Here is a 23,738-nt window from a genome sequence, read left to right on the forward strand (position 1 = left end):
CAATCAAAAATGCCAAAAAGCAGCTAAGATTATGTGCATTTAAAAAAGGTGATTTTTAAATTTTTTTTTACAGTTTCACACGTCACCTGATATGATATGCACATAGATAAAAGTGTAAATGTTGGATAAAAAACAAATAACCAGGATAAAATCTCCAAAACCATTATATATATATAAAAACCAATATAGGTAAAATCTCCAAAACCGTTATATATAAAAACCAATATAGGCATAAGGTGTACCCAAAAAAAGGAAAAAATATATATATCAGGACTCCTTAGGAACAATCAGAATTGATACTGTGTGACAATGTGGAAAAAATGGTAAAATATATAAAATAAATAACGTGAGCATATAATACAAAATCACTATGGGGTTAAAGGCAACCCATAATAGGGTTGTAAAAACAACTTTTATATAGATAAAGTGCAAATGTGCAAGCCTGCAGTGTAATAATAGTGTGGAAGGCACCCACTATATGATAAGTGCAAATTAGCACAGTATAACCAAAAGAAGGAGTAATCCTGACGAAGGATTTCAAATCCGAAACGCGCGTCGTGGTGCGCATTGATTGGATTCGGTGATGCCATAAGGTACAGGATCTCCACTACAATTTTTTCATGATTTAACTTTACTCCTTCTTTTGGTTATACTGTGCTAATTTGCACTTATCATATAGTAGGTGCCTTCCACACTATTATTACACTGCAGGCTTGCACATTTGCACCTCTTTGCACTTTATCTATATAAAAGTTGTTTTTAATCATGATTAAGGGTGCTTAGTCACCGGAAACGCGTTGACCTTGGTTTTAATTTTTTTGTATGCTGATGTTTTGTCCTTTCACTATATTTTAAGTGAAATAAATTATGGATTTTTCACTATTTCGTTGAGCTGGATCTCCTTCTCTTTCCTGTCCAGGATATTGCCCCGTTTGTCCAGCATATTGCCCCCAGTGTGTCCAGCATATTGCCCCAAGTTTGTCAAGCACATTGCCCCCAGTGTCCAGCATTCTGGCCGGGTCCCCCCGGATTGCCGTTCGCAATAAAAAAAAAGTTCTCGTGCGGCTCCGTCTTCGGCACTGACGTTCAGCAGAGGGCACGCACTGACTACGTCACCGCGCCCTCTGACCTGAGCGTCACTGCCAGAGGACGCTGAAGACGGAGCCGCACTGGAACGAGGAGAGGTAAATATCGCGCAGCGCTGCGCTCCCCCTCCCCGTATACTCACCTGCTCCTGGCGCTGCGTCCCTGCTTCTTCCACCGCTGCATCTTCTTCCTGTATTGAGCGGTCACAGTTACCGCTCATTACAGAAATGAATATAGGGGTGGAGCCGCATATTCATTTCTGTAATGAGCGGTACCATGTGACCGCTCAGTGCAGGAAGAATCTGCAGCGCTGGAAGAAGCAGGGACGTCCAGGGACCGCGCCGGGAGTAGGTGAGTATAATACTACAGAATCTGCTCAAATCGCCTCATGGTAGCAGCGTCACTGTGTTTAACCCCTTAGCGACCGCCGATACGCCTTTTAACGGCGGCCGCTAAGGGTACTTAAAGCACAGCGTCGTTAATTAACGGCGCTGTGGAAAGAGTGAATAGCGCCCCCCAGAGTCGGATTTTCTCCGGGGTCTCGGCTGCCGGGGGTAGCCGAGACCCCAGAGAACATGATTCGGGCGGTTTTGTACCGACCCCGCATTTGCGATCGCCGGTAATTAACCGTTTACCGGCGATCGCAAAAAAAAAAAAAAAAACGCGATCTCTTTTTAAGGGGTCCCAGATAGCCCCCCGATACTCACCTATCTCCCCCGGTGCTCCTCGTGGCTCCCGGTGGGCGCCGCCATCTTCAAAATGGCCGGCACCAGGAGAATCTTTGGGGTCTCGGCTGCCGGGGGTAGCCGATACCCCAAAGAACATGATCGGGGTCGGTTTTACCGACCCCTGTTTTGCGATCGCCGGTAATTAACTGTTTACCGGCGACCGCCAAAAAAAAAAAAAAAATCAAAGTGTAATTCTCTGTCCTCTGATGTGATCGCACATCAGAGGACAGAGAAATAGGGGGATTCGGGGACCCTATCATACTCACCTGTGTCCCTGGGTCCTCCTGCTGCTCCTCCTGGCCGCCGGCAAAAGAAAATGGCGGGCGCATGCGCAGTGCGCCCGCCATCTGTCTCCATCTGCCGGCCGGCAGGAGAACAGCAGTTGGGGCTAAAATTAGGGTTAGGGCTAGGGTTAGGGCTAAGGTTAGGGTTGGGGCTAAATTTAGGGTTAGGGTTGGGGCTAAATTTAGGGTTAGGGTTCTTTCACACTTACGTCGGTACTGGGCCGTCGCAATGCGTCGGCCCGACATACCGACGCACGTTGTGAAAATTGTGCACAACGTGGGCAGCGGCTGTAGTTTTTCAACGCATCCGCTGCCCAATCTATGTCCTGGGAAGGAGGGGGCGGAGTTACGGCCACGCATGTGCGGTCAGAAATGGCGGACGCGACGTACAAAAAAAGTTACATTGAACGTTTTTTGTGCCGACGGTCCGCCAAAACACAACTGATCCAGTGCACGACGGACGCGACGTGTGGCCATCCGTCACGATCTGTCGGCAATACAAGTCTATGGGCAAAAAAACGCATCCTGCGGGCACATTTGGAGGATCTGTTTTTTGTCCAAAACGACGGATTGCGACGGATGCCAAACGACGCAAGTGTGAAAGTAGCCTTAGGGTTATGGTTGGGGCTAAAGTTAGGGTTAGAGTTGGGATTAGGGTTAGGGTTTGGATTAGGGTTGGTATTAGGGTTAGGGTTGGTATTAGGGTTACGCTTGGGATTAGGGTTAAGGTTAGGGTTGTGATTAGGGGTGTATTGGGATTAGGGTTAGGTTTGAGGTTAGGGTTGAGATTAGGATTAGGGGTGTGTTGGATTTAGGGTTTTGATTAAGGTTATGGTTAGGGTTGACATTAGGTTTGTTTTGGGGTAAGGGTTGTGATTACCGTTAGGGTTAGTGATTAGGATTATGGATCGGGTTGGGATTAGGGTTAGGGGTGTGTTGGGGTTAGGGTTGGAGCTAGAATTGGGGGGTTTCCACTGTTTAGTTACATCAGGGGGTCTCCAAACACGACAGCCAATTTTGCGCTCAAAAAGTCAAATGGTGCTCCCTCCCTTCTGAGCTCTGCCGTGCGCCCAAACAGTGGGTTACCCCCACATATGGGGCATCAGCGTACTCGGGATAAATTGGACAACAACTTTTGGGGTCGAATTTCTCCTGTTACCCTTGTGAAAATAAAAACTTGGGGGCTACAAAATCTTTTTGTGGAAAAAAAAATATTTTTTTATTTTCACGACTCTGCATTCTAAACTTCTGTGAAGCACTTGGGCATTCAAAGTTCTCACCACATATCTAGATAAGTTCCATGGGGGGTCTAGTTTCCAAAATGGGGTCACTTGTAGAGGGTTTCTACTGTTTAGGTACATCAGGGGCTCTGCAAACGCAACATAACGCCCGCAGACCATTCTATCAAAGTCTGCATTCCAAAACGGCGCTCCTTCCTTCCGAGCTCTGCCGTGCGCCCAAACAGTGGTTTACCCCCACATATGGGGTACCAGCATACTCAGGACAAATTGGACAACAACTTTTGGGGTCCGATTTCTCTTGTTAGGCCAGCGTCACACTGGCGTTTAAAACGGCTGAGTGCAATGCGATAAAAAATCGCATTGCACTCGGACCAATATTAAGTTATGGGGCCGCTCCCAGCAGCCGACTTTTTGTCGGCCGTTTTTCTCGGTCCGAGACAATCGCAGCATGCTGCGATTGTCTCGGACCGAGGAAAACTCTCGGCTCACTCGCACCCATATAAGCCTATGGGTGCAAGTGAGACAGCGCACACCACTCGGATATCATCCGAGTGATGTGCGCTATAAGCGGACCCCAGCAATGGAGGAGATGGAAAAATACATTTCTCCGTCTCCTCCGCAGCTGTGCTCCGATCCTCCCTGTGCGAGAGAATCGGAGCACAGACGCATGACACTCGGCTCCTGCTCTGCTGCGAGCAGGAGCCGAGTGTCATTAACATATCGCATCCGATGCGCTCGCATCGGATGCAATATGCTAGTGTGATGCCGGCCTTACCCTTGTGAAAATAAAAGCTTGGGGCTAAAAAATCTTTTTTGTGGAAAAAATTTTTTTTTTTTATTTTCACGACTCTGCATTCTAAGTTCCATGGGGGGTCTAGTTTCCAAAATGGGGTCACTCGTGGGGGGTTTCCACTGTTTAGGCACATCAGGGGCTCTCTAAACGTGACATGGCGTCCGATCTCAATTCCAGCCAATTGGCAGATGTGACAACCTACATGGTGAGCTGCAGCATGTGCTACATGTTCACAGACCGACCAGAAGAAGAGTCAAATTTCACCTGTCAGAAGTGTAGACTAGTGGCCCTTTTAGAAGAAAAGGTGCGGGGTCTGGAAGAAAGAATAGCAACTTTGAAACTCATCAAAGAGAATGAAGACTTTCTAGACAGAACAGAAGCATCTCTACTGGTCACAGAAGGTGAAAAAAGTGTCAGAGAACCTCCAAAAGCAGATGAGTGGAAGCATGTGACCAAAAGAAGCAAGAAGACCATGGAGAAATCACCAACCACACAACTGAAGAACCGATATCAAATCTTTGTAGAGGATGAAGATGGCACACCTAAGGATGAAGCAATACCAGCAAGCAAAAAAGAAAAGGGCACACAGCAACAAGTGACAGCAAAAAGTACAGCCAAGAAGCAACGAAGAGTGGTGGTGGTGGGAGACTCACTACTGAGAGGCACAGAAGCAGCCATCTGCAGACCGGACATAACTGCAAGAGAAGTATGCTGCCTTCCAGGTGCGATGATCAAGGATGTGACCGATAGGATACCAAAGCTCTTCAGCTCCAAGGACGTCCACCCATTTCTTCTGATACATGTTGGCACCAATGACACGGCAAGGAAAGACCTACCGACAATCTGCAAAGACTTTGAAGAGTTGGGGAAGAAAGTAAAGGAACTGGATGCACAGGTAGTTTTTTCTTCTATACTTCCAGTAGACGGGCATGGCACCAGGAGATGGAACAGGATCCTTGATGCAAACAACTGGCTAAGACGATGGTGCAGACAACAAGGATTCGGATTCCTGGACCACGGTGTGAATTACTGGTACGATGGACTCCTCGCCAGAGATGGACTACACCTCAACAAACCTGGGAAACACACATTCGCCAGAAGACTCGCTACACTCATCAGGAGGGCGTTAAACTAGAAGAAGAGGGGACGGGAAGAAAAACATTAGACTTGAACAAAGAAGACCCAGGAAAACATACTCAGATGGGAGGTAAGAACATTTCTAAAACAATCCACAGCGAGGAGATTGGAACAAAACAAAATCCTCTAAACTGCATGCTCGCAAACGCCAGAAGCCTGACAAACAAGATGGAAGAACTAGAAGCAGAAATATCTACAGGTAACTTTGACATAGTGGGAATAACCGAGACATGGTTAGATGAAAGCTATGACTGGGCAGTTAACTTACAGGGTTACAGTCTGTTTAGAAAGGATCGTAAAAATCGGAGAGGAGGAGGGGTTTGTCTCTGTAAAGTGTTGTCTAAAGTCCACTTTAAGGGAGGATATTAGCGAAGGAAATGAGGATGTCGAGTCCATATGGGTCGAAATTCATGGAGGGAAAAATGATAACAAAATTCTCATTGGGGTCTGTTACAAACCCCCAAATATAACAGAAACCATGGAAAGTCTACTTCTAAAGCAGATAGATGAAGCTGCAACCCATAATGAGGTCCTGGTTATGGGGGACTTTAACTACCCGGATATTAACTGGGAAAGTGAAACCTGTGAAACCCATAAAGGCAACAGGTTTCTGCTAATAACCAAGAAAAAGTATCTTTCACAATTGGTGCAGAATCCAACCAGAGGAGCAGCACTTTTAGACCTAATACTATCTAATAGACCTGACAGAATAACAAATCTGCAGGTGGTTGGGCATCTAGGAAATAGCGACCACAATATTGTACAGTTTCACCTGTCTTTCACTAGGGGGACTTGTCAGGGAGTCACAAAAACACTGAACTTTAGGAAGGCAAAGTTTGACCAGCTTAGAGATGCCCTTAATCTGGTAGACTGGGACAATATCCTCAGAAATAAGAATACAGATAATAAATGGGAAATGTTTAAGAACATCCAAAATAGGCAGTGTAAGCGGTTTATACCTTGTGGGAATAAAAGGACTAGAAATAGGAAAAACCCAATGTGGCTAAACAAAGAAGTAAGACAGGCAATTAACAGTAAAAAGAAAGCATTTGCACTACTAAAGCAGGATGGCACCATTGAAGCTCTAAAAAACTATAGGGAGAAAAATACTTTATCTAAAAAACTAATTAAAGCTGCCAAAAAGGAAACAGAGAAGCACATTGCTAAGGAGAGTAAAACTAATCCCAAACTGTTCTTCAACTATATCAATAGTAAAAGAATGAAAACTGAAAATGTAGGCCCCTTAAAAAATAGTGAGGAAAGAATGATTGTAGATGACGAGGAAAAAGCTAACATATTAAACACCTTCTTCTCCACGGTATTCATGGTGGAAAATGAAATGCTAGGTGAAATCCCAAGAAACAATGAAAACCCTATATTAAGGGTCACCAATCTAACCCAAGAAGAGGTGCGAAATCGGCTAAATAAGATTAAAATAGATAAATCTCCGGGTCCGGATGGCATACACCCACGAGTACTAAGAGAACTAAGTAATGTAATAGATAAACCATTATTTCTTATTTTTAGGGACTCTATAGCGACAGGATCTGTTCCGCAGGACTGGCGCATAGCAAATGTGGTGCCAATATTCAAAAAGGGCTCTAAAAGTGAACCTGGAAATTATAGGCCAGTAAGTCTAACCTCTATTGTTGGTAAAATATTTGAAGGGTTTCTGAGGGATGTTATTCTGGATTATCTCAATGAGAATAACTGTTTAACTCCATATCAGCATGGGTTTATGAGAAATCGCTCCTGTCAAACCAATCTAATCAGTTTTTATGAAGAGGTAAGCTATACGCTGGACCACGGTGAGTCATTGGACGTGGTATATCTCGATTTTTCCAAAGCGTTTGATACCGTGCCGCACAAGAGGTTGGTACACAAAATGAGAATGCTTGGTCTGGGGGAAAATGTGTGTAAATGGGTTAGTAACTGGCTTAGTGATAGAAAGCAGAGGGTGGTTATAAATGGTATAGTCTCTAACTGGGTCGCTGTGACCAGTGGGGCACCGCAGGGGTCAGTATTGGGACCTGTTCTCTTCAACATATTCATTAATGATCTGGTAGAAGGTTTACACAGTAAAATATCGATATTTGCAGATGATACAAAACTATGTAAAGCAGTTAATACAAGAGAAGATAGTATTCTGCTACAGATGGATCTGGATAAGTTGGAAACTTGGGCTGAAAGGTGGCAGATGAGGTTTAACAATGATAAATGTAAGGTTATACACATGGGAAGAAGGAATCAATGTCACCATTACACACTGAACGGGAAACCACTGGGTAAATCTGACAGGGAGAAGGACTTGGGGATCCTAGTTAATGATAAACTTACCTGGAGCAGCCAGTGCCAGGCAGCAGCTGCCAAGGCAAACAGGATCATGGGGTGCATTAAAAGAGGTCTGGATACACATGATGAGAGCATTATACTGCCTCTGTACAAATCCCTAGTTAGACCGCACATGGAGTACTGTGTCCAGTTTTGGGCACCGGTGCTCATGAAGGATATAATGGAACTAGAGAGAGTACAAAGGAGGGCAACAAAATTAATAAAGGGGATGGGAGAACTACAATACCCAGATAGATTAGCGAAATTAGGATTATTTAGTCTAGAAAAAAGACGACTGAGGGGCGATCTAATAACCATGTATAAGTATATAAGGGGACAATACAAATATCTCGCTGAGGATCTGTTTATACCAAGGAAGGTGACGGGCACAAGGGGGCATTCTTTGCGTCTGGAGGAGAGAAGGTTTTTCCACCAACATAGAAGAGGATTCTTTACTGTTAGGGCAGTGAGAATCTGGAATTGCTTGCCTGAGGAGGTGGTGATGGCGAACTCAGTCGAGGGGTTCAAGAGAGGCCTGGATGTCTTCCTGGAGCAGAACAATATTGTATCATACAATTATTAGGTTCTGTAGAAGGACGTAGATCTGGGGATTTATTATGATGGAATATAGGCTGAACTGGATGGACAAATGTCTTTTTTCGGCCTTACTAACTATGTTACTATGTTACTATGTTATGTTAATTCTGCATTGAAAAAGTAAAACGGCACTCCTTCTCTTGGCGGTATTGGCGTATACAGGAGAAATTGCATAACAAAATTTATGGTTACATTTCTGTTTTTATACTTGTGAAAATAAAAAAAATGGTTCTGAATTAAAATGTTTGCAAAAAAAAGTTAAATGTTCATTTTTTCCTTCCACATTGTTTCAGTTCCTGTGAAGCACGTAAAGGGTTAATAAACTTCTTGAATGTGGTTTTGAGAACCTTGAGGGGTGTAGTTTTTAGAATGGTGTCACACTTGGGTATTTTCTATCATATAGACCCCTCAAAATGACTTCAAATGTGATGTGGTCCCTAAAAAAAAAAAGGTGTTGTAAAAATGAGAAATTGCTGGTCAACTTTTAACCCTTATAACTCCCTAATAAAAAAAAATTTTGTTTCCAAAATTGTGCTGATGTAAAGTAGACATGTGGGAAATGTTATTTATTAATTATTTTTTGTGACATATCTCTCTGATTTAAGGGCATAAAAATACAAAGTTTGAAAATTGCAACATTTTAAAATTTTTCGCCATATTTCCGTTTTTTTCATAAATAACTGCAAGTAATATCGAAGAAATGTTACCACTAAGATGAAGTACAATATGTCACGAAAAAACAGTCTCAGAATCAGCGGGATCCGTTGAAGCGTTCCAGAGTTATAACCTCATAAAGTGACAGTGGTCAGAATTGCAAAAATTGGCCTGGTCATTAAGTACCAAATTGGCTCTGTCACTAAGGGGTTAAGTGTTCCCTTTATTTGTTTGGGCAGTGTATATAGATATTATATATATTGTGCTAGATTGACTCACTCGGCTACACACGGAGGTAGACACGGGAACTCTGCAACTTGAAAGATGCACCAATGGTTAATCCCAAAATAAACACCGATCTCTGGGCAAAACAGCAAAGCAAAACAAAATGGTAGCTCTAGGTACAGTCCTTGTAGCAGCGGATTAAGCTGCGCTCATGGTTAGCACAATCCACTTCTCAGCAGTATTCCTCTCCAGACGCTCAACACCCAGACTGCTTCTTGATCCCAGCTTTTTAAAGGGGACCTGTCACCCCCAAAATCGATGGTGAGCCAAGCCCACCAGCATCAGGGGCTTCAATACAGCATTCTGGAATGTTGTAGATAATCCCCCGATGTAACCTGAAAGATGAGAAAAAGAGGTTAGATTATACTCATCCAGGGGCGGTCCCGGTGCGATGGGCGTCGCGGTCCGGTCCGGGGCCTCCCATCCTCATAGGATGGCGTCCTCTTCTTGTCTTCATGCTGCGGCTCCGGTGCAGGCATACTTTGTCTGCCCTGTTGAGGCAGAGCAAAGTACTGCCGTGCGCAGGCGCCGGGAACGGTCAGAGAGGCTTAGCGCCTGCGCACTGCAGTACTTTGCTCTGCCCTCAACAGGGCAGACAGTACACCTGAGCCGGAGCCGCAGCGTGAAGACAAGAAGAGGACGTCATCGTAAGAAGATGGGAGGCCCTGGACCGGACACCCATCGAACCGGACCGCAGCGGGACCGCCCCTGGGTGAGTATAATCTAACCTCTTTTCTCGTCTTTCAGGTTACATCGGGGGCTTATCTATAGCAATACAGAATGCTGTAGATAAGCCCCTGATGGTGGTGGGCTTAGCTCACCTTTGATTCTGGGGGTGACAGGTTCCATTTAGGCCTCACAACAGTTTAGCGTGCTGGAGGAAAATAATCTGGCTTTATATCACTGACACCATTAAGCGTAGTGACACATATCTCCCATCCAGTATTTTACCATTAATATACTAATATACAGTATATATTGCTGCCTGTAGAATACACACAAAGTCACAGCTCTGCTAAACCCAGTCCCACTGTCTGCTTGTTATACAGGCAGACATGTAGTATTGTTGCCTCCACATTAATCACACACAGCTCTGCTATGCATGGATTACACTCACATTTCTGCTTTCTATGCACACTCCGTTTTTAGTGTACAGATTGCTTAAATTTCTGTCCATGTGTTCCAAGTTTTGCCAACAAAGGTTTAAAGCAGGGGTGGGGAATTTTTTTTCTGAGAAGGGACATTTGGATATTTATACCATCCTTCGGGGGCCGTACAAACTCTGCCCACAAAGAACATCCTGACTCTGGCATTGGTTTCAGGATGTAATCTTTCATTGCATGCCCTTCGGTGTTCAGTAGTGAACACTGCGTGTGTGTGCTAACAGAGCCAGAAGAAATTAATGATTCTGGCAATCAAAATACAGCTCCTTGCCCAAGAATGCGGTCCCTGAAAATCTGCTCGGGGGCCTGATAAAAGGTCATCGAGGGCCGTAAATGGCCCTGGGGCCTGAGGTTCCCCACCCCTGGTTTAAATGGACGTCATAACAATACAACAGAGCTGAAATTGCTGCATATAAACGGCAGAATATTACACACAGCAATGTCCACTAGTTGAATTTGTGAAACAATAAATGCAGCTCTGTCTTCTCTCACCCTCCAGTCCTGAACATTGGAAACAAGAGACTGATGGAGCTGCAGGCAAAGCAGCATGTGTAGATTGTGATACTCTCTGTTTGATCTTCCTCACTCAGCAGCTATTGAAACAAGACAGCTGCAGGGTTCATTCAGACAGCCCCTTCCTCCGGCCTGCCAACTCCTGTCCTGGGACCAGGCTGCCTCGCCGCATTCTCCTGCTCTTGAGCTGCTCCTTCCTCTCACCACATGAGAAGGGCTTCTGCAGAGTGAGCGGCCCACAGCAGAGAGCAGCCCCTCTGGCAAATGCCAGAACGGCCAGATGGCCAGTCCGACCCTGCCTCTGACGTACCTATGTGACCCATCACATGAGTGTAGAATTATAGAGAAAAAATCTGTGTCAGTAAATACTTCCAGCATCTTTTCTTTCCACTTGGTGTTGTGCTGCTCCTCTGTTGTTCCCTCCTGATAAGTTGTTATAAATAAATTGCAAACAGGAAGTTAGCATTTGGGGGAAAGGGGACTGAGTCCCTAGACGGTATCAAATTGTCCAATCGGTGCTGCAGCATTTGATGAGAATGATTGAAACTACTACTGGACTACACAAGGTCTTATAAGGCTGGGCTGCCCCACATATAACCCCGCAGTGACCTTATGCAGCATTGTTGGAGAGTCAGCAGCTGCAGGAGTGGGGAGCCAACAGTCACGGAGAAAGCAGTGACGGTTTATTACCATCTCTGCCTTCCGGATCGCAGTGCTCCCGTCTCCTGTCATGTGACCAGAAGCTGGTAAGTCCTAAGCCTCACTCAGGTGTCAGACCGGCCGTGTGTATCCTGACCAAAACTTGACAGCCTCATAGGAATCTTCACAAAAAGATTTGGGTGAACATTTGGCCTCATATCTCTTATTATACAGTTAACTCTCGACCAGCGTTGTCAGCTGTAGTTGTAAGGTCACCAGCCTCCTCGATTCCATACCACCTTAAGATCCAATCTTGAAGATATGCTGAGGAACCCTGGATCTCCCAGTATTCAGCACACATCATCATCCATATGAGAAGGCTGCACAATTTCTTGTTGGTTAAGACATCATTTCCTCACGTGCAAGATATTCGGTTAAAAATAGGGAAAAAAAAATAATAGCAGCCTCACCGTGGACATAAAAATTAGACCCCACGATTCACGAAAAAAAAAGGAGGCAAATATTTAAATAATGAGACCAAGAAAATGAAGTTGTCCCTCGGATCACATCTAAAAAAACCAACTGTATTTTCCTTACCCTCCCCGTCCAGCGCTTTGTCTCTGCCACTGCCCCGGTGTCAGTGCTGTAGCCAAACAACAATCACCACTGCAGACAATCGGTGAGGCCAGGGGCTCATGTTGTCATAGGCAGAGCTGCTGAGCTCAGTGATTGGCTGCAGCGCTGTTGATGTGACCTTAACCGCTGCAGCTAAACAGAGACTTACCGGTAGTTTACACCAGGTAAGTAAGCGCAGTTTTTTTTTTTGTTTTTTTTTTATACTGACAACTGAGCGTGTAGGAAAAAGGTTTGTTAAAAGAGGACAGGTAAAACTGCATGTATGTAGAGAAAAAGAAAAACCCTAGAATTATTAAATATATATATATATATATATATATATATATATATATATATATATATATATACAAATGGGATGGCATTTTGTCTGAATATGGTGCTCCAACTGATCCTGAGAATGACGGAGGATGATGCCTTAGTGATATGTCACTGCTCAGATGTCACTCATCAATACACATCAGTCTCTGGCTTCTCTTTAAAACTGACTTGTTTCTTTTCTAGGCATGGACAACCAGACAGTCCTTGCTGTTCAGTCCCTGCTGGATGGACAGGGTGGTGTGTCTGACCACACAGCTCAAAACGTCAGCAACTCTGCAGCCCTCCAGGGACTTGGTATGACGATGGTGCTTTTTCACATTTTTTGAGGTTTTAGTTGGGTCCCATAAATCTGAAAAAATCTAAGAACTATTAAAAACTGACTACTTGACAAATACTTTTTAGGGAATCTTTCAGCACAAAATGACTGTTCAAACCAAACACAGGCACTCGGTCCACCCTTTTTGTGGTTGAGCAGTTCTGTATACATGCCCACCTGTGTTTCCTCTATCTTCGCCCCCACTTCCTTCATTGACTGCTCTGGCTTTACAGGAGGCCAGATACGGATGGAAAACAAATAGGCAGGAAGGTGCACTGAACTGCTCGGCCATGACAAGAGAGCACAGAGTGCCTGTACTTGGTTTGAGCAGTCATTTTGTACTGGCACACTTAGCATTAAAGGGAATCTGTCAGCAGGTTTTTGCTTTGTAATCTAAAGACAGCATGCTGTAGGGGTTAAAACACAGATTTCAGTGATGCCTCTCTTATCAAGCTCTGAGCTGTTGTTTACTTGCAATGATTTTAGCACCAGGAGTTTATCATTGCTGGACACAGCCGCACCTGTCTCTTGGTCTGACTCCTCCCCTTATGGGTTAAGCCACTCAGCTACAGAGCCTGGAGTGGGCGGAGTTAGCTTTCTCAGCTCTGCTGTATTGCTAAATCTAAAAGCTCTGAATGTGTTGGAACCACTGCACGTAGTAATGTAAGTGATACATCCTTGGATTCAGGGTCTATTTTTCTACATTATGCTGCTCTCAGATGAGGTAGCAAAAACCTGCTGAGAGATTTCCTTTATATAGGCGCCCAGTATTATTATTACCACAGCTTTCTGGGCATTACTACCTCATCCCTCTGCAGAAATTGCACAGTGGATCACACGCGAGGACTGAGAGAGTCTGACAGGGATATTTTTGCCAGCTTTGTGTCACAGATGGCCCACTCATCAATCACCCTATCATGGGTATGTCAGAAAACAATCTAGACAGCTTGGATATAAGTTATGTACCACCTTAATCAATGGGAACTAGGTGGGAGCCATCATTGAAGAAGGGTTACCCAACCATATGCATTACCAAATTATTGGGAGTATATGAGTATATTCTAAAACATTGCCTGAGTGTATCTGTATCTAATGTCCACAGACTGGATTGTGTCAGTACATGATGATAGAAGTGAATAATGAGTCCATATACAGCATATGCTTATCTCTATATAAAGGCCCCATAACTGATGAGACACTGCATTAACATCCCAAAACTAAGCAAAGAACCCCACCCCAAATGGGTATGAAAACCTGAAGTCCTAATACTGCTTCTCTTTATTCTCTTTACAGATGATGAAGATGTTTTTCTATGCGGCAAATGCAAAAAACAGTTTAACTCCCTGCCCGCGTTCATGATCCACAAGCGGGAGCAGTGCCATGGCAATACCCCGTCCCTGGCATCGGTCTCTCTGGGTAATCACAGTGTGTATACCCCACCTGTCAGCTCAGTGCAGCACCCTCCAGTTAACAGACAGGTGAGTCCAATTGGAGACATTGAGCACTGTGCATTGGATACAGGATCCAACCTGGCAGGGGTTGTAAGAAAAACACTGTTGTTATTCCCCAGAAAGTAAGTTTCCATGGGATAACTGATAACTTACTGATTGCTGTGGGTCCAACTCCCCGCGATACCGAGATCTTGAATGGAACGTTGGTTCCCATGCTCAACCTTTGTTCCATTCATGGTCTATGGGAATGCCTGAAATAACTGAGCACTGTTGAGCCCCCAGTGATCTTGTATCCTAAAAGTAAGGGTTAAATTCCTATTTTGGAAATAATCTTTTAATATTTAAAGTAATTGCGTTATTATTATTATTACACCTACTACATATTGGGATAGGATCTTGGAGCTGGGGTGTACCCCTTTAAGTGTTACTCCTAGTACTCCCAATGCTTCTCCAGAGAGATTACATTGCTGTGTGCTGGACTGTATGCACCCTTTTGCAATGGACTTAGCTGAAATACCTACACCTAATAATTCGGAGGGGCATCCATATTTGTATGGCCATATAGTGTAGCTGCATAGAGAAGCAGAAGGTCTGACTGCTATACAATAGACTACCTCTGAGGGTGACACATGTTCTTTATACCATGGCACCAGGAAATATGGAAATAAAGAAGAAGTCCTATGGGATCGGATCGGAGCAGAGGAAGTGTTGAGGGCCTACATTGTGTTACTAATGGGAATATTCATTCACCTGTGGTGATAGTGAGAATTTTAGATACTTTATATATAAAGGGAGGTTTAAAAGACAAGGTCGGACTCTGTGCATTATAGTTTCAGCCTTCATGTCTTGTGCATTTATTCATTGTATACAGTAAATTTAATTTTAATTCTATGTCAAACAGATATCTACGTATATCGCAGTCCCCCCATCACCGCTCATCCAGACCTTAGTGCAGGGCAATGTGTTGGTGAATGATGAAGTCCTGCTTTCTGCAATGTCAGCACTTACCTCGCTGGATCAGCCCATGCCAACCACCCCAGCGCCTGTGCAGGTAACAGAAGGAAGACCAAAATAATGTGTGTGTGTTTAGACCTGATTATGAAATATACAGTCACTTTATAGATATATATACACTGCTCAAAAAGGGAACACTAAAATCCCACGTCCTAGATATCACTGAATGAAATATTCCAGTTGTAAATCTTTATTCATTACATAGTGGAATGTGTTGAGAACAATAAAACCTAAAAATTATCAACGTAAATCACAACTAATATCCCACGGAGGTCTGGAGTTGGAATGATGCTCAAAATCAAAGTGGAAAATGAAGTTACAGGCTGATCCAACTTCAGTGGAAATACCTCAACGGGACGCGGAAATGATGCTCAGAAGTGTGTGTGGCCTCCACGTGCCTGTATGACCTCCCTACAACGCCTTGGCATGCTCCTGATGAGGCGGCTGATGGTCTCCTGAGGGATCTCCTCCCAGACCTGGACTAAAGCATCCGCCAACTCCTGGACAGTCTGTGGTGCAACGTGACGTTGGTGGATGGTGCGAGACATGATGTCCCAGATGTGTTCAATCGGAGTCAGGTCTGGGGAACAGGTGGGCCAGTCCATAACTTCAATGCCTTCATCTTGCAGGAACTGCTGACACACTCCAGCCACATGAGGTCTGGCATTGTCCTGCATTAGGAGGAACCCAGGGCCAGTCGCACCAGCATATGGTCTCACAAGGGGTCTGAGGATCTCATCTCGGTACCTAATGGCAGTCAGGCTTCCTCTGACGAGCACATGGAGCTCTGTGCGGCCCTCCAAAGAAATGCCACCCCACACCATTACTGACCCACTGCCAAACCGGTCATGCTGAAGGATGTTGCAGGCAGCAGATCGCTCTCCATGGCGTCTCCAGACTCTGTCACGTCTGTCACATGTGCTCGGTGTGAACCTGCTTTCATTTGTGAAGAGCACAGGGCGCCAGTGAGGAAGTTGCCAATCCTGGTGTTCTGTGGCAAATACCAAGCGTCCTGCACAGTGTTAGGCTGTGAGCACAACCCCCATCTGTGGACGTCGGGTACTCAGACCATCCTCATGGAGTCGGTTTCTAACCGTTTGTGCAGACACATGCACATTTATGGCCTACTGGAGGTCATTTTGCAGGGCTCTGGCAGTGCTCCTCCTGTTCCTCCTTGCACAAAGGCTGAGGTAGCGGTCCTGCTGCTGGGTTGTTGTCCTCCTACGGCCCCTCCACATCTCAGTGTTTGCAGCAGTTCTCCCTCTGGCTATGACATCATTCACATATCTGTGTTTATCACTGATGAATGAATAGATAATGACAAAGCTTCTCCTGTCCTTTGCAATGTTATACACAGACAGCACATGGATGGCACACATATTCAATGTATTTGTGTTTTCCAGAGCAACCTCAGCATGCACACCGGTGGTACCTATCTCCATGCTCCCTCCCTGCCTCCCCGACCTCCACATCCACCACCACCAGCCCCTGTGGCACCAGGGCAGAATCTTATGGGGGTTCCTGTCCAGGCAAACAGTGGCAGCTGCAGTACTGTAGTGCAAGTCTACAGCTCTCCCATCAGTATGCCAGGAAACACTGGCATGGAAATCCACGGTTTGGGCATGACACCTTACACTCAGATAGAGGTAATTACAGTTGTGGTATTTTTTTGAAGCAATTTTTACTTTAGATATGTCAGGACTGAATAGTTACATCTTTCCTTCAACAGGAAGCCATCAGTAAGCTTTATCATCTAATACAAGTTGGTGGTGGTTGTGAGCCCCTTTGGGGGCAGAGTCTGGTAGTGGATTGTTATTGGGTGATGATCTCCTCGGATGATTCTTTCTGCAGGTTCCTAGCCAGTGTGTGGAGAGTACAGTTTATAACACTCCCCCAGTATACAGCCCCGGAAAACAGGGGCTGAAATCCAAAACTACAAATAGCTGTTCACCTTGTGCTGATGGGAACAATATGGGAAACCTGGAGCCCACCATCCCCAACAAGAGCCGCCACTCTAAGACGGGCAGCAGTGGTCACAACGGTGAGTGTAGGCCGTACCAGTCCGCGGCTGATGCTATCAGTGGCCTTTAGCTCAGCAGCATGTAAAGGTAGTTTTCACTGCCACGGGTATTGGAGACTTGGATTTGAGCCGGTGTAACGGCATTTTTTTTTATCAAACGTTTGATTGGTACATACAGCTCTAGCAAAAATTAAGAGACAACTGCAAAATGTTCAGAAGAGTTCAGAAATCCATATTTTGTGGAATAACCATGATTTTTAATCACAGCTTTCATGTGTCTTTTTTTTTTATTTAAATAGATTTTTATTAACAATATAAAGAAGAACATCAGAATGCCATTTACATTGCAATATATCACATACACATTTTCTTATTTAATAAACCCCAACTACCCCCCTCCCCCCTAAGACAGCTCAATCCCAATCTTCACCCCACTGAGGCCTTCTCTGCCTCGTGCAATTTATCCTTATCCAGGTCTTAAGAAACTCGACGTCTATACTCCTCAATCCAATTCAAGCCAAGGAGACCACATCTTATTAAACATTTCTATTTTCCCCCTTTTTTGTACACCCCCTTTTTCAATTTTAGACCATGTTGAACATATTGGAGAAATTCCCTTCTCGCAGGTGGTTCCGCATTTATCCAATTTCGTGCTATTACTTTACTGGCCATGTAGAGTAGCCTAGCGATTGCAATCTTCCAAGTATTGTCAACTCCAATTTCTTCCACATATCCCAGCACGCATACTATCGGGTCTCTAAGAACTCTACACTTATACGCTACTTCAACCCGGCTCAAAACCACCACCCAAAAAGCAGCCAGCCTAGGACACGTCCACATCATGTGATATATTCCTGCATTCTCACTCGCACACCTCGGGCACTCAGAATTGGCACGCAATCCCGCTTTGTATAGCACTTCCGGAGATTTATATACTCTATGCAGAATATATAGCTGCGAGAGTCTATATGGTTCACTCAAGGATAGTCGCGGAACCCACTCCATCACCGATTCCCAGGTTTCATTCTCCATCGGCCCCACGTCCCTCTCCCACTTAGCTCTCGCCTTTATAGGGAAATCTAGCAAAAACGTGTGCATAAGGTCCTTATACAGGGTGGAAATAACTCCCCTTGTAGTCCCGTCACCACACACATACTCCAACACTATATCATCTTGAACACTGATATCAACCTTTTTATTCTGAGCTCTAAAGGCATGTCTCATCTGCGCATACTGATATTCCCCTGTGGATCGCAGACCAAATTCTACCTGCAATTGGGAAAAGGACTTCAATGCCTGCTGCTGGATTATCTGGTGAACAAAGCAAATTCCCTTATTCTGCCATTCCATCAGTCCCCCCAAGGCCTCAAATTCCTTTAAATTGTTGTTAGACCATATCTGTGTGAATCTAGTCAACCCTGTAACCCCGCGAATCTGCCTTAGTCTATTCCATAATTTGCGAATCAGGAACAGGGTTGGGTATACTCTCCCCAAAGCGCCCAAGGAGCCATCCTCCAAACACCTGACCACCGGTCGTCGGTCCGTCACCTCTTCCATTAGATGTTGTACTGCACTGGATGACGCCCCTCGCGCCCAGCCCTTCAAATGCTGGCTCTGGGCCGCAAGGAAGTATATTTCCGGGTTGGGCAAAGCCAATCCACCATCTTCCTTGGGTCGCTGAAGCGTCTCCAGGCTAATACGTGGATATTGTCTTCCCCATATCAAACTTCTAAAGAGGGCATTAATCTGCCTAAACTTCCCCCGAGGGATCCAAATTGGTGCGTTATGTAGAACATATAGAATTTTTGGCATCAGGACCATTTTAATAAGGTTTACCCTACCGACGACCGATAGATGTAGTTTATTCCAGGCATCCACCTTCGCCTTGAGTACCCCCATAACAGGAGTCAAATTCCTTTGCAGGAACTCCTCAATTGGCACCGAAATCCATATTCCAAGGTATTTAAATTGGGAAACCACCTTTAGCCTCTCATCCCCAACATCCTCACTCACATTCTCTCCAACGTCATCCACCCTAAAAAGAACCGACTTATCCCAATTAATTGTTAGTCCCGACACAGTACCAAATCTCTCAACAATTTCAATGGCCCCTCTTAGTGAATCGTCTGGATCCGCCAGGAACAGCAAAACATCATCCCCGTATAATGCTATTTTTTCCTCTACTTTCCCATACCTAAACCCAGGGACCCTATCAGACTGCCGAATCTTAGCAGCAAGAGGTTCTACAGCCAACGCGAACAGGAGGGGTGAGAGCGGGCATCCCTGCCTAGTGCCCCTAGCCAGCTCTATAGGTCGAGACAGCTCCCCGTTTACTCTAATTCTAGCCGACGGTAATGAATACAACAGCTGTATCCAGGCCACAAACTGCGGACCAAACCCCATATGTTCCAGCACCTGCCAGAGGTATCCCCATTCAACACTGTCAAACGCCTTATGCGCATCTAGCGATGCAATCACTCTTCGACCACAGTTATCAGACTCTACCTGCAAATTTACATATAATCTCCGCAAATTGATCGCCGTTGATCTATCAGGCATAAAGCCAGATTGGTCCGAGTGCACCAGACTCGCAATAACACTAGAGAGGCGGAGAGCCAACACTTTGGCCAGAAGCTTGACATCAATAGTTAGTAAAGAAATTGGGCGGTAAGACTCCGGTTTCCCCAAGTCCTTATCCTCCTTTGGAATAACCACTATTATAGCCTCTCTCATAGAGGCTGGCAAACACCCACAGGACCTAGCTTCCTCCAGTACCATTTTTAATCTAGGAATCAACACTTCTGCCAACCCTTTATAGATCTCAGCGGGTAGCCCATCGACCCCAGGCGCCTTCCCATTAGCCATAGACATCAATGCCCGACTCAATTTCTCCTCAGTGATAGGGGCCTCAAGGCTCTCCCTATCTGCCTCATTCAGTCTCGGCAGATCCAGACCCTCCAAGAAAGTCAGTGTGTCCTCGACCGATTCACCAACCCGAGAGGAATACAAATCTGCATAGAAGTCCGCGAAGGCCCTCAAGATTTCAGGCGTTTCCGTTATTCTACCTCCACTTGCAGATTCCAAAGAGTGTATATATGAAGAACCTCTCTGAGCAGCAGCCACTACCGACAGCATATGTCCCACTGTTTCTCCCTCCTGATAAAACAATACCCTTTGGAAATGCCGTTTCCTCTCAGCTTTGCCTAACAGAATTTTTTCCAAATGATTTTGTGCGTTTTTCATCCTTCTCTCTGCCTCAGGGGTTCCCAGTGTGGCCATCCCGTCTTCTGCTTCCTTCAACTCCTCAATTGCCGCTTTTTCTGCCTCCCTCGTCCTCCGCTTACACCTACTAATGTCCCTAAACAGTAGTCCCCTCAGATACGCCTTCATTGCATCCCAAATCGTAAGAGCATCAGTGCTTCCATCATTTAAGAGAAAGAATTCCGCCACCTCCCGTCTTATACTTTCCAACTCAATACTCTATAACCAATTGGGATGAATCTTCCATTCTCTCCCACTTGTCGAACGTGCCCCCTCCAATCTAACCTCTACTTCAATTGGACTATGGTCTGACAGGGCCCTTGGCAGATATCTCACCTCCCCAACCAACGTGTCCAAAATCCTGTTACCCAGAGCCATATCAATCCTAGAGAGCGTGGCATGCGCTGGTGAATAACATGAGTACCCTCTCTCTCCAATATGTCTGACCCTCCAAAGATCAATCATACCTATCTCCTGTATATAGGTGCCAAATGTTGTTATATGTCCCTCCGACCTATTCTGAGTATTCTTATTTTTGTCCCAATATTCATCACAGATGTTGTTTAGATCCCCGATAATTATTAACGGTGTCGGTCCCCATCTTTCCACTCGCTCCATTACTTCTCTAATTTTCCTGCTAGAGTAGGGGGGCGGAATATACATCGCGGCAACACACAACATCACTCCATACAATATACACCGTATTAGTACGTACTGCCCATCCACATCCACATATACCTTCACCGCCTCATACTGAACTCCCGCTGGAACCAAGATTGAGACTCCTCTTGCATACGTGGAGAAGGTAGAATGATATCCCTTCTGGATCCACCGTCTATTCAGGACATCCACCTTTTCCCTTACCAAATGCGTCTCCAGCAAGCAAATCATTGAGGCCCGTTGGTCTCTTACATGTTGCAAACACGCGGCACGTCTGGATTTCTCCCCTAGGCCTCTCACATTCCAGCACAAAATCTTAAAACGGGTCCCCATCACTTGGCTCATCTTCACTCAAAGTATCATCATTTTTGAGCACGAGCTGTCTAACTACCCTCCCCCCCCCTCCCAACTCCCCCTCCCACCCATCCCCCCTCACATCTAACCATTCCACCTCTTCAAGAGTGGGGCATCATCGCCCATAGCGAACACTCCGTTTGGCATTACCTTCCCAACCCTCCTCCCACCACTGTACATAACAGGATTTCAGACATTTTGAAAAATAACGTGTCTCAAAGTATTTTAACGTAGAATTATTTGCACACGCAAGAAACCTGCATACACTTAAAATATGCCGCTTACCCTTCCTCCCTCCTTCCCAGCAGCCATTACACTCTCCCTTTAACTTTAACTGAGTATAATCCAGCTCCCTTCTTCACCCCCCATACCCCTTAGTTTGTCAATCACATGACTCTATGCCCACTGACAAATAGGTAACCAAAATCAGACTCTTCCCACAGTTTCAGTCTCCTTTTCCTTTAAGCTTTTTAGCATTGATATCGATCCACTGGGTAGCTTCCTCCGGCTTCTGAAAAAAGTGAATTTTATCAAACGCCACCACCCTCAGTCTTGCTGGAAACATCATAGAGTACTGCACTCCCAGCTCCCTCAGCCGTCTCTTTATACCCGTGAACATCATCCGTTGTCTCTGCACCAAAGTAGAATAGTCCGGGTAGATAGCAATCTTTTGGCCTTCAACTGTCAGATCCGTCATGTCTCTGGCCTTCCTCAGGATAATGTCTCTGTCTCTATAATTTAGAATTTTGGCGAGCATGGTACGGGGATTCGCTCCAGGGACAGGTGGTTTCGGCGGGACCCTATGCGCTCTCTCTACCGCGAACACTTTTGTTAGCGCCATATCTCCAAAAGTCTCTAACAGCCAGTTTTCAATATATTCCGTTGGATTCCTCCCTTCAGCTTTTTCAGGGATGCCCACTATGCGAATATTGTTTCTTCTGGACCTGTTCTCAAGGTCCTCATTTTTCGCCGCCAATTCAGCTATTGCTTGAGTGAACTTTTTCTCTGCTTTTTGCAGCTGCACTATATGGTCTTCTGCAGTGCTCACTCTCTCCTCTACCTCCCCCACACGTTTGTCAATCTTCTGCATGGCTGCGTTTATCTGGGCTGTGTCTCCCTTAACCTCCTGTATCTGTAAGGTCAGAGACTGTTTACATGAAGAAACCAGCGCAAAAACGTCTCTTAAGGTAGGCTCAGCTTCTGGCGCCATTTCCTCAGGTCCCCCTTCTGCCACCGCCATTTTACTCTCCTTTCTCCCCTTTTGTACCTCATGTTCTCCTGCTGGGCTCTCCTCCTCCTCCTCCTCCTCTTCGGTATCAGCTCCGGCTCCCTCCTCTGCGGCCTCCGCTCTCGCAAACTGCTGGAGCTTTGCCGCCACCTCCATACGCTTTCTGCATGCGGCGTTCTCCTTTTCCGCCTTCTCCCTTCTGTCGGCGCCATCTTGGATTGCACCTGCATCCAATCCTTACACTATAGCTGGTCCGGATAACTAAAGCAATTGTTACCATCATAGTAACATAGTAACATAGTAACATAGTAACATAGTTAGTAAGGCCGAAAAAAGACATTTGTCCATCCAGTTCAGCCTATATTCCATCATAATAAATACCCAGATCTACGTCCTTCTACAGAACCTAATAATTGTATGATACAATATTGTTCTGCTCCAGGAAGACATCCAGGCCTCTCTTGAACCCCTCGACTGAGTTCGCCATCACCACCTCCTCAGGCAAGCAATTCCAGATTCTCACTGCCCTAACAGTAAAGAATCCTCTTCTATGTTGGTGGAAAAACCTTCTCTCCTCCAGACGCAAAGAATGCCCCCTTGTGCCCGTCACCTTCCTTGGTATAAACAGATCCTCAGCGAGATATTTGTATTGTCCCCTTATATACTTATACATGGTTATTAGATCGCCCCTCAGTCGTCTTTTTTCTAGACTAAATAATTCTAATTTCGCTAATCTATCTGGGTATTGTAGTTCTCCCATCCCCTTTATTAATTTTGTTGCCCTCCTTTGTACTCTCTCTAGTTCCATTATATCCTTCCTGAGCACCGGTGCCCAAAACTGGACACAGTACTCCATGTGCGGTCTAACTAGGGATTTGTACAGAGGCAGTATAATGCTCTCATCATGTGTATCCAGACCTCTTTTAATGCACCCCATGATCCTGTTTGCCTTGGCAGCTGCTGCCTGGCACTGGCTGCTCCAGGTAAGTTTATCATTAACTAGGATCCCCAAGTCCTTCTCCCTGTCAG

General features: G+C 45.3%; 1 protein-coding gene across 1 annotated transcript in view; it reads left to right on the forward strand.

Moving 5' to 3' along the window:
- ZNF341 (zinc finger protein 341) overlaps nucleotides 1-23,738 on the forward strand; it is a 45,261-nt gene that overhangs the window by 2,784 nt on the left and 18,739 nt on the right. The window contains exons 2-6 of the mRNA XM_069751958.1: nucleotides 12,589-12,699; nucleotides 14,015-14,199; nucleotides 15,074-15,223; nucleotides 16,590-16,832; nucleotides 17,038-17,227. Coding sequence (XP_069608059.1) covers nucleotides 12,589-12,699; nucleotides 14,015-14,199; nucleotides 15,074-15,223; nucleotides 16,590-16,832; nucleotides 17,038-17,227 — 879 coding nt within the window. The remainder of the gene's footprint in view (nucleotides 1-12,588; nucleotides 12,700-14,014; nucleotides 14,200-15,073; nucleotides 15,224-16,589; nucleotides 16,833-17,037; nucleotides 17,228-23,738) is intronic.

This window comes from Ranitomeya imitator, chromosome 2, assembly GCF_032444005.1.
Source record: "Ranitomeya imitator isolate aRanImi1 chromosome 2, aRanImi1.pri, whole genome shotgun sequence".
NCBI lineage: Eukaryota > Metazoa > Chordata > Amphibia > Anura > Dendrobatidae > Ranitomeya > Ranitomeya imitator.